The 12,033-nt window shown below is 34.8% G+C and overlaps 1 protein-coding gene across 4 annotated transcripts in view; it reads left to right on the top strand.

Annotated features, from left to right (window-relative positions):
• The first annotated feature begins 7,792 nt into the window (after nt 1-7,792).
• si:ch211-141e20.2 (nectin-2) overlaps nt 7,793-12,033 on the top strand; it is an 81,129-nt gene continuing 76,888 nt past the window's right edge. For all 4 annotated transcript variants that reach the window (XM_051119757.1, XM_051119756.1, XM_051119758.1 and 1 more), the window contains exon 1: nt 7,793-8,090. In XM_051119757.1, coding sequence (XP_050975714.1) covers nt 8,012-8,090 — 79 coding nt within the window. In that variant the 5' untranslated portion in view covers nt 7,793-8,011. The remainder of the gene's footprint in view (nt 8,091-12,033) is intronic.

Genomic DNA, 12,033 nt, shown 5'->3' with positions numbered 1-12,033 from the left:
CACACAATATGCATAACATTTGATAGATCTCCTCATGCTGAACAACTTTGCCTCAAGAACCATTGCTGTCAATCAAACAGTTCATTAAATATTCACAAATATGTGAAAAACCTACTTTTGCGAACTAGTCCTAGGTTTTTCACTCAATCTTGATGAAACCACTGCAGTCATATTCTCTGGACTCTCTAGATCAATAATTATTAAAAAAATGTGGAATTTTGTCCTTTGGTTAGCTATAACGGGGTCATTTACAAAAGGGGCGTGGCCACATATACCCAAAAGCCTATAAAACCTAAACGAAAACTCAAAACTTTACAAAAATTGGTGAGAACATGTGACAGGTGACTCTTAATAAGCATGCAAAGTTTCGTGCAAATCGGACAATAGGTGGCGCTATAACAGTTAAAAAGGCTTCAAATACACAAGCTGTGTATGATAAATGGTTTCAAATAGCTACATAAATGTTCATATATTCACACAAACACTAAATCTTAATATCATTTGATAGATCTCCTCATGCTGAACAACTTTGCCTCAAGAACCATTGCTGTCAATCAAATCATTCATTAATTATTCACAAATATGTTAAAAACCTACTTTTGCGAACTAGTCCAAGGTTTTTCACTCGATCTTGAGCAGACCACTGCAGTAATATTCTCTGGACTCTCTAGATCAACAATTATCAAAAAAAAATGGAATTTTGTCCTTTGGTTAGCTATAACGGGGTCATTTACAAAAGGGGCGTTTCCACATATATCCAAAAGCCTATAAAACCTAAACAAAAACTCAAAACTTTCTGAAGATTGGTATGAACATGTGTCAGATCACTCTTAACAAGCATGCAATGTTTCATGGAGGTCAGACCATAGGTGGCGCTATAAGCTTCTAAAACACAGGATTTCTATGGTAAATGGTCTCAAATTGCTGGAAAAATGCTCATATATTCACACAAACACTAGATCTTCATATCATATGACAAATCTTTTGAACAACTTTGCATAGCACCTTAAAGGCCTTAACTGCTCGAACCCCGGTAATTGCTGCTTGCAGCTATATTTGTAATTGTTTTTCTCTTTTTTTTTTCTATTTGATTGTGCAGCTCAATAACATTTTTTCTATTTAAATGAATTCTGTTTAAATAAAGATGTTACTTTGTGTAGCTTATTGTGCCATTTAACATTTAAGGCTTAAGGTGTGAAATGTGCAATGCACTGCAACTTTGTAGAGTGTCTTACATGTGTCTACAACCTATATTTAAATATCAAAGATCACATCTTAAAATATTAAATATATGAAACCATATATTATTATTTTATATATTTTTACAACATTTCATGCATATATGTATAATTTGCATGTAGCACATAAAAAATAAATATATCTCACATATATTAATAATTACATATGTTCCATATATGGCAATAAATGTATTATACATACATAAACATATTTTTGTATGGGGCAGACTTATATGTCAATATATGAAATTGTTCCATTTTCTAATAGGAATCATATATATGGATATGGCATATATAAAACATATATTTAATATATGTGTATTTTATATAAGCACATATATTACATTTCTGTATGGGTTTCTAATGTGAGAATTACTATTTGATCTCGAATCATGGAGTCACACAGCGTTCCGAAATTACATGGCTTGCTTTTCAATCTTAAAACCGTAACATACTGTTCAATGGATTCTGACTCTTTCTTCAGTCTATCTCTAAAGACATACTTTTCGTAGGTCTTATTTTTGCTTGGTGTGCACTATTGCTCAAATTTCTCAATCACAGCCTCATGCTTATCTTTTTCTGACGTTTCCTGTCAGCTTCAGTTCATCTGGCGAACGGATGGAATTCATCATCTTTCATGAATTATCCTGGTATCATGTATTGACGAGGCTCACACACCGAGTACTATTATCAGAATGATTTCATTCTTGTACAGTCCTGAACTTGGGTTACTGCTGCATTACACTGCTATCTAGTGGCCATCGTATAATCGAAAAACATATCAATACATATTGTTCACTAACAAGAATTTACTTTTTGTTCGTATCAAGTCTTGGTATATCATTATACCTCACTTCACTATGAGAAAACTGAGTTATAACTTAATGTCTGCTCACCATCAACTTGGAAACTAGGAACATTTGCAAATGACATAATTCTGCTCTTTTTTATAATAAATGGATAAACACCCTGAATATTGTAATTTATAATTTACTCATATAGGTTTTGATACATTGCTTTAAAATGCCAGCAGGAACAGTCATTCAGGTGACAACATTTTGTGGTCATCTACCTAAATTATAGCTGAGCTATCGTAAATGATTGCTTGATTGATTTCTCTGGTGCACTTTGAAATTGTATGCCAATTACAATTACATTAACTGGCATGTTCCACACTTGCATCTTGTATGCATGCTTTATTGTGATAATAATGTTTGGTTAAGTGTTCAGATTCAATATATGCTACTGTATCAGTAACAAGGTAGACAGACTAATGAAATAGAATATTAAATAAAATACATTGTAGCTCTATATGGTAACAGTAATGTGAACAAACGTTTTAATATGCTGCAGTGTAGCAAGACATTTGTCCCTTTCTGCTTTCCTTACATCCAATTGCGTTTTGACGTATTTAGAATTAGACGCGTTCGGCAGCAGTTGCCAAATCCACTGTTTTATTTTCGCGTAATTGGGCAAAGTTTTATTAACAGTTGGTTGGGTTTATTACTGGCAACCTGCTCAGCAGATACGCTTAGTCGAAGGGGAACAGAAATTCCAGAGGGGAACGGTGTTACGGTTTAACTGGTGACCGTGTTATCTGGTGACCAACTTCCTGGTTCAGTTCCTCGGCTCCAGATGCGATGGAACGGTCGTCGCAGATTCGCCGATTCTGAAAGCATAAACTGACGTGATATTAAGCTGTCTAATAAACGCACACTTGCTCATTACATGATTTTGGTATTCTTGTAAAGATTACAAATTATTGGTATGATGGCCCGTAGCGGCGGAAATAAAAAAAAAAAAACTTGTTTGGCATTGGTTTCGAACACGCGCAAAAAGCAATCGCATTATGAGACAACAGTAACGAACACACTGAGCTATTGAACTATACTGATTCAAGTCTGGATTTCGAGCTTCAAGTAGGATTTGACTCTCGGTGTCACATTATGCAATTGGCTGAATCAAGGAGTTATCCCGTGTTAACTTGTGACCTGTGTTTACTTGTTATTAAAACTAATATTAAAGCAAAAGTATATTACATTTTATGGTTTATGATGTTAAAGTACCTTTCATGGAGTCTCAGACAACTTTAAATTTGTGGCTACTGTGGTTTAATTACAAACGCTGTCGTTAAACTAGATTTACTATAGTAAAAACATGGTACATTTTCTTCAGAGACTAGCTGATATCTCCTTTAATTAATATAAAAACTTATTTCCACGTTGTTTTGCCGTTTTTCTCGTAGAAATACTTTGGAAACTTGATTTCTATTTCATTGTAGTGAATAAAATGACCCACAACCTCTGTGTCGCTTTAGAATTACTCAATTAGATTGATGTCCTTTAAAAAAACATTTTCATGGAGTTATTAAATATAGTTGGGCTATAAGTGTAAGTGTAAGTGTAAAACATGCTATAATATGTAAGAGCATGAACCGCTGGATCACTGTAGTAGGCTATAGGAAAATAATGTTCGGATTTTATATATTGTTATTATCAAATGTGATATCTAGTGACAAGTTAGCACGTTTACAATGTAATATTTGTAAGCAGCGATTTGACTGTAAATAACGTTAATCATTTCAACGTCTTTGTCGGAATATAGACATGATCTGCACGTCGGGTGGACGTCTCATGTTTGTTGGGTATAGCAAACGCAGAGGTCACAAGTAAACACAGACACATTCAACTAACGCTACCTTAAGTCACAGCAAAAAAGTGGCTTAACTGTTTACAAAGATCGCCATGTATCTGTGCGGTGATTAGCTCGCCGTGATTGCACTTGTCGTATAATACGTTCTGTTTTATATAGGTTCCAACCCTATGTCAAGCTGATACTGTATGTGTGTGTTTTTTTAGTTATTTCATTTTTGTATGATCAAACTGTGTGATCATTTAGCCTACATGTCGACTGCAAATATATTCACAAGCAGAAAACAACGTTTATTTGTCATACTTTCAGAATTATTCTGCTAGTGAACACAAGCCACAATGTAACACTTTACAAAGTGCAGCACTAATTTGCAGCTTCTCGACCACAGAAAAGGCTATTATATTTTATATACTGTTATTATCGAATAAAATACCACCTGAACACAAATAACAATTTAACACGTTTGTAAAGTAACATTTCTAAGCAGCGTTTCAACTAGAATTTAACGTTACATGTCATTCACTACAATCAAGAAATTATATCACAAGTCTCCGAAGAATCAAAATCACAAATCTCCAAATCACATTTCTACGAGAAAAACGGCAAAACAACGTGGAAATAACGTCAAGTTTTTATATTAATTAAAGGAGACATCAGCTAGTCTCTGAAGAAAATGTACCATATTTTTACTATAGTAAATATAGTTTAACGACAGCGTTTGTAATTAAACCACAGTAGCCACAAATTTAAAGTTGTCTGAGACTCCATGAAAGGTACTTTAACATCATCAGCCATAAAATGTAATATACTTTTACTTTAATATTAGTTTTCATAACAAGTAAACACAGGTCACAAGTTAACACGGGCACATTTTCTTGATTCAGCCAGTTGCATAATGTGACGCCGAGAGTCAAATCCTACTTGAATCCCGAAATCCTGAACTGAATCAGTATAGTTCAATAGCTCAATGAATTCGTTACTGTTGTCTCATAATGCGACTGCTTTTTGCGCGTTCGAAACCCATGCGAAACAAGCTTTTTTATTTGATTTCCGTACTTCAGCCAATAATTTTTACATCATACCAATAATTTGTAATCTTTACAAGAATACCAAAATCATGTAATGAGCAAGTGTGCGTTTATTAGACAGCTTAATATCACGTCAGTTTGTGCTTTCAGAATCGGCGAATCTGCCACGGCCGTTTCATCACATCTGGTGCGGAGGACCTGAACCAGGAAGTTCGTCACCAGATAACACGGTCACCAGTTAAACCGTAACAACGGAATCGACTCCTTCACCGGTAACAGCACTAGCTTTGAAATAGCACCCGGTTCCTGCTGGTGGAAAATGGGCCAGAGTGAAGAGATGTGTAAAAAGGGAACAATGTGCCAGAACAAAGTGGAATGAAACCTAAGATTTCTGATGGACTGATATGAACCTGGTCTGGCAGGAATAGCAGACCACTGCAGATGGCATGGAGAAGGAGGGAAGATAAGACAGAAACTTGGTATAATTACTTTGACATATATTGTTGAGAAATGTTAACTGCAATGTTATATGTATAATTAAAAAAAGAAAAGAAGTCATAGTTCAGGTAAATGAGCAACATTAAAAACAGCAATTAAATATGTCATTTCCACAGTGTTTGGCATAAGAGACCAATGCTCTCCTTTTGCAAAAGATAACAAACGATTCCGGTTACATTTTGGTGATGTAAAGGGTTCTGCTCCCTGCCAGTCTCTGAGGTGGAGGTCAAGTCTCAGGTCTTTGGTCTTTTTTAGCAATAGCCAAATAATTATAATAATAATTATTATACTTTGATATTAATATTAGTAGAAGTAGTAGTTGTTGCTGCTGTATGCATGCCTAAATATATTACTATTGTAATACAACAAAATGTAAAATATTTGTAAATGAAAAATGACTATTTTATAATACAATATCACAAAGTGGTCCTTGTTCTTCCTCCAGTTCTCCACCAGAGGTCTCCTTGCACCAAAAAGACTCTTGCACCACACAGACTGTTGCATTTTACTACATTTCCCACATTTCATTTCATACAGTGTTGACTAGCTGATACACTAATACCCTATCAATGGACTATTTAACACCCACCAAGTTCACCCTCATTTAGGGGCAAGTATTGTTTTTACACTAGTCACAGTGTTGCCATAACTCTGAATGCCACTGAGTGGGTTGAGATGCTTTCTTGACTCAGCTTCTTGACTTCTGGGCCTGGGGAAATTTCAGTTGCGTTGCTGTCTATGCAGGGTCAGAAAGCCCTCTGATTTCATTAAAAACATCTTGATTTGTGTTCCAAAGGAAAACACAGGTCTTAGGGGTTTGGAACAAAATGAGGGTAAGTAATTAATGACAGAATTTTCATTTTTGGATGAACTATCCTTTTAAGTTCATGAATTGAAGAGTAAAACATTTTTTATACACATTTCTAGTCTTCTTACCCTCTAGTGATTGTTGTTTGTTGCTGCCAAGAGTATTTTTAGAAGTATTGTTAAGAGTGGGGGTAAAGACCATACAACCATATTTGTTTTCTCCTGAAATACCCAGGGCTGGATTATGACGTGCCAGGCACTGGCCACAGACTGGTTTAAAGCCTACCCTGAAAGTTTCCAGTTCTACATTTTCAGATATTGCATTAAAAATGAATACAATTAATCAGTCTTGTGAATTCTGTTGCAAAATGTTTGTCTACTCAAAATGAATCTTATTTATTTACTTACTTATTTTATTTATTTATTTTACATTTTGGAAATCAAACTCTTTCCTTCTTTACTATACTTTTGGACATATAACTATAACGGGTTCTTTTCCATTATTTACTCTCCCTCACGTCATTCCAAACCCATATGAGTTTCTTCTGTGAAACACAGAAGAGATTTAAAAAAATATGTGTAACCCAACATTTTACTGTAGCCACTGGGAAAGCACAGGATTGTGGGATATCTAATGCAGCAAAGAATACATCCACGCTGCCTTTAAAAATTGATCAGATGAAGGCCTTTCAGGGGACAGGAAGTGAAGGTAGCACTGGACTTGATGCCTTCCTACCTTAGAATGCTTCTTCCACTTTTCAGCTTTCAGACGCAGCCATAGTGTCCATTAAGGGCACTGATCTTTGCCTTTGTATCAGACCTGCCAGGGACAGTCTTGTGCAGTTCCTTGCTGATGCATACATGCTCCGGTGGTCAGGACCGCTGGTAGGACCTACTATGCCAGTCAGCCTGGCCACTATAGGAACTGTAATGTGAAAATAATATTTATGTAATTTCTAATTTATTGTCTTTTTTTTTTTTTTTTTTTTTTTTAAATAAATGTGTCATGCCTAAGTGTTAATGACGTGGGGGAAATTTCAGACACTGACAGGTCCCTTACATACAACAGTCATAGTTATAAATATATACAGATATACAGCTATAACCAACCTCTGCGGTTTTGAGTCATTTTTAATACCCGTATACAATTGCTAAGTAATATTTAAACTGACATTTATAACTTGTAAGAACGGTTTCTCTATAGAACAAACCAAATAACGTTTAGTGACTTCGTGTAATTTCTCCAAAAAATCGTCTTAAACTAGACAGACACCGTTAATGCCTTATTAGGTGTAAGTTTTATTTAAATATAACAATAAGCGATTCTTTGGATTAAGATAGAGCTATGTTGTATTTATAGACTAGTTCAGCAGATAAACCATTATATGTATTTCCCCGGCGTCCAAGTCAGGAAATATGTCAAAGTCCTTGAACCAATGGATAACTGTCAAGTCCAAATGCCTTTAATTTAGGCAGATAATCGTTTATTTTACTGTTTAGCTTGCTACAGCCATAGCAGCATATTTAAGATCGACTAAGGGAGTGGTTTGCCGTCGGTGCATACTCCCTTGCACTTGGATGTAGCAGAAGCCTGGTGACTCATCAGCCACTGTTTTTTTTTTTCTGTTTTTTACAATTAATTTATTATATTATATTTATTATTAATTTATTATATCATTGTAAACTACTAGTTTCTTCACTAAATTAATAAACGAACCAAAAGCAAACCTAGAATGCAGTTTGATTGTGGCGTAGCTAAGCTGTACCGATGCTTCATTGCCTGTAACGATGGTTCTTTGTTGGAAAATGGCTTCAGCGACACTTCTATTTCATCTGTTGTTTTTCTTAATCTGCTTCAGAATATCGGGTGAGTAAACCCTACACTTTATGGAGTCTACTGTGGGTGGGGGTATGGGCAAGGATTTTAACAACGTAAACAAAGTCCAATGATACGATGTATGCTATATAGTGTATGGCAGAACGGACTATATCAGAAGGAGTGAACACTGCGCGTGAGACTTGCAAAAACATCTTCGTCACATATGCCTTTATATAACCTAATTAATATTATTTTAGAAAATAATAATAATAATGGCAAAAACACTTAAAATTACTTAATTATACATACCTCCGCTTATATTATTAATTTGTTTTGTAATGCTTATATGTTCATAATCTTTAAATACTATTAAAATACTGTCAACAAAAATAAACACACATTACCACGTTCAGATGCAGGGGCATCCTGCACTCATTATTTTTGAGGGGGCAAGGGTGTTGGGTTGGGGAGTGTGACTGATATAGGCTTATTTATTTATTTATTTACTTTTTATTTGAAATATTCCCAAACATCTTTATCTATATCAGGGGTCACCAGATCTGGTCCTGGAGGGTCGGTGTCCCTGCAGAGTTTAGCTCCAACCCTAATCAAACACACCTGAACCAGCTAATCAAGGTCTTGCTAGGTATACTTGAAACTTCCAGGCAGGTGTGTTGATGAAAGTTGGAGGTAAACTGCAGGACACCGACCCTTCAGGAACAAGTTTGGTGACCCCTGATCTATATGAAATATCTCGATTCTCAAATGCATTTTGCACTTTTATAGATTATGTTAGTTGGTCTATAATGATCTATAATTAGTTGATCTATGATTGGCGATGGGCAAAGTACCCTAATACTGTAATCTATTAACTGCACATGCATAACAACCCGTCTTTAAGTACCAGATATGGGTGTCATGCCATAAAATATTTTTTTATTATTACAGCTGACTTTGGTTTTAATGTGAATTTTATAAAATCATTGTAAGTTACTAATTTCAAGACTTCCATTGTACAGAAAGAGCAGATAACATTTACAATCAGTCTAGCCAGAGTTCAAGCAAAACCCTCAAAACTCCTATTAAAATAACTGAAGCTGTTTACACTGTGAAATTAATATCTTACATTTGTACGTACATCTGCACTTTGTTATTTCTGATGAGAAAATTCACCAGAGAATTGATCGTATGCATGGATTACTTCCTTGTTTTAGACAAGCCAGCTCAGTCATATCCAGTCAACTGTACTGTGCCATAATAGGAGTGTCCTTTGCTGGTTTTCACTACATAATCCATTTACAATTCGAAGAGAAGTTTTTTTTACAAGTGTAAAAAATTATGAGAGTAAATCTAGTCATTGCTATATGATTGACAGTAACTGAATGAAACATCTGACAAGCCGATCAAAAACAGAACTGTGCATTAAATGATTCAGACTAAATTCAGAGTAAGAAAACTACAGCAGTAACAAGGTTGTGTTGGTTGAATATCAGCTAGATAGATTAAGATAAAACTTAAAAGATGTAGTTATTAAATTAAAAATAAAATATTTCAAATTTATTTTGATTCATACTGAATGCATTATTCAATTCTTATAACATTAATATTTTACTTATTTAATTTGTAGTGTACTATATTTAAGTATTTAAATAATTCACCCTTATATTCTGTTTGTGTCTGAGTGTCACACCCCTGGACTTTCTAGTTGGTTTCTCCCATCATCTCCCCTGCAGTTCTGTGTATTTTGGTTTCTCCCTCATTGTCAACACCTGTGTCTGTAATCAGTCTGTGTGTATATATAGCGTGTGTTTCCCCTCTTGTTTTTTTGGACGTTGATGTTACTACCCTGTGTTCCTGTGTCTCCTGTGTTCCCCGTGGATTTATTAAATACCTTCGTTTATTTACGTCGTTGTTCGTGTGCTTTGTCTGAGCGTGACGCTGAGCTTATTTCTTTCTTTCTTTTACTGACTTTCTGCAGTTGCTGTACAATATACTTAAGTGTGATAAAAGTACTAACATTTGTTATTCTAGTAATTTTGTAATAAATTGAAAAGCAGGACTAATAAAAAGTAGGGAGTTGAAATGGCAGCTACAGCCAATGAGTGATCCTCTACAGCCATCTTCTGGTTATAGGGGTACTTTTATATAATTTTCATCTTAAAAAGTCGTTGTTTTCTGTGAAAATTCTTTATTGAATTCTTTATGAAGGAAAAGTGAATCTTTGAAGTGAATTTTACTGCACAGCTGTAGAGTTGAAAAATAATAAAGGCTTTAAAATATTAAAAGATCTTAAAAATGTGTTCATGACTATTAAGGAAAGTTGATTATCAAGAATACTATTAAGATGACGTCGTTAACGTTAGCCTAAACAGTTATGATAGTGTTCTCAGAATTTAAATGTACAACTACACTACCGTTCAAAAGTTTGGGGTCAGTACATTTTTATTGATTTTTTTTAAGAAATTAATACTTTTATTCACCAAGGATGTATTAAGTCAATAATTAAAAGTTTATTAAAAGTTAATAATAAATAATTTACATTGTTATAAAATATTTATATTTTGAATAAACACTGTACTTTTTAAACTTGTTATTCATGAAAGAATCCTGAAAAAAAAAAAAAAATCACAGGTTCCAAAAAATATTTGGCAGCACAACTGTTGATATTATCCAACATTGATCATTCTAATAATAAGTCCGCATATTAGAATGATTTCTGAAGGATCATGTGACACTTAAGACTGGAGTAACAGCTGATAAAAATTCAGCTTTTCATCACAGGAATAAATTCTATTTTAAAGTATGTTAAAATAAAAAAACATTATTTTATATTGTAAAAACATTTTGCAATATTACTGTTTTTTTTTCTATATTTTTAATCAAATAAATGCAGCCTTGATGAGCATAAGAGACTTCTTTAAAGACTATTACAAGTCTTACTGACCCCAAACTTTTGAACGGTAGTGTATGTCTCTATGTACCCTCCTGGGATTAGCTATTTATATGTTGTTAAATAACATGAAACTGAACGTTCATGCCGCTATCATTATTTACAATGTTGTAGTTAATATTTTTCTCAGTTTCTGATGAGGACGAGGCAGGAGAGGAGTCTCAAGAGTCTCCACTTATATATAGCACATATAAAATAAGCTTCACCGGAAGTTTACAAGCTGGCTTATAATTATGCGGAAGTTCTAAAGAACGCTCCATGCATAAGGTCAATTCAGTCAGCAAGCGAGTGAACAAAACAGTGTTCTTTGATGACTAATCTGAACACCTCTGATTGGTTATTTCATTCATTAACTCAACTTACGAAACGTGTGTGATTAGTTATAATGCACAGCACTGTTGAAACGCGCCTGTCTTTGGCTCAGCGTCAGCCAGCGAATGCTGATTTGAATTTAGCAGCTAAGCTGATGTGCCATATGCACTGAACGTGAAGCCTGTGTGATTGTATCAAATATTTAAATATTATTTGGCTATTTTTTTGTCTTTTGGAAGATGCATTCAAAGTCCACTTGGCTCAAAAATCTGACTTTCAATGGGCATGACGCCTCCAGGTGGTAGATCTGCCATTTTAGGAATAACTATTTGGTTTTTCCATTTTTGACAGTCTTTGCACAGGTGTTGTTTGCAGAAGGCTTCCCGTCCTCTATCAGGTCCAGGATGGCAGAGTTTACTAACACAGTCTCAGATCAGTAATTTGGTAACCCAGTGATGTGGCATTGATAGTTCGGAAAAAGTTTTACCTCGGGTGAGGTCATTAGCTGGATTGCTACTGGAATCTACATATCGCAGGGAGTAAAGTTCTCCATTGCTACGACGGATTTCCATCAATTGGAAAAATGAGGGGAAAATAAACATGTAGCGCATTGTTGTTGTTGCTCTGCTTGCACACCAAAAATCATCTCCACCATGGCTGCAGCTTCTCAGTGACAACATAGTGATGCTGCTCACAACACAGAGCAGAACTTGAATTTCAGTTGTGAGT

The sequence above is a fragment of the Labeo rohita genome, chromosome 9 (genome assembly GCF_022985175.1).
Source record: "Labeo rohita strain BAU-BD-2019 chromosome 9, IGBB_LRoh.1.0, whole genome shotgun sequence".
NCBI lineage: Eukaryota > Metazoa > Chordata > Actinopteri > Cypriniformes > Cyprinidae > Labeo > Labeo rohita.
Note: the sequence above shows the minus strand (reverse complement) of the source record. Positions and strands in the feature narration are given on the sequence as shown.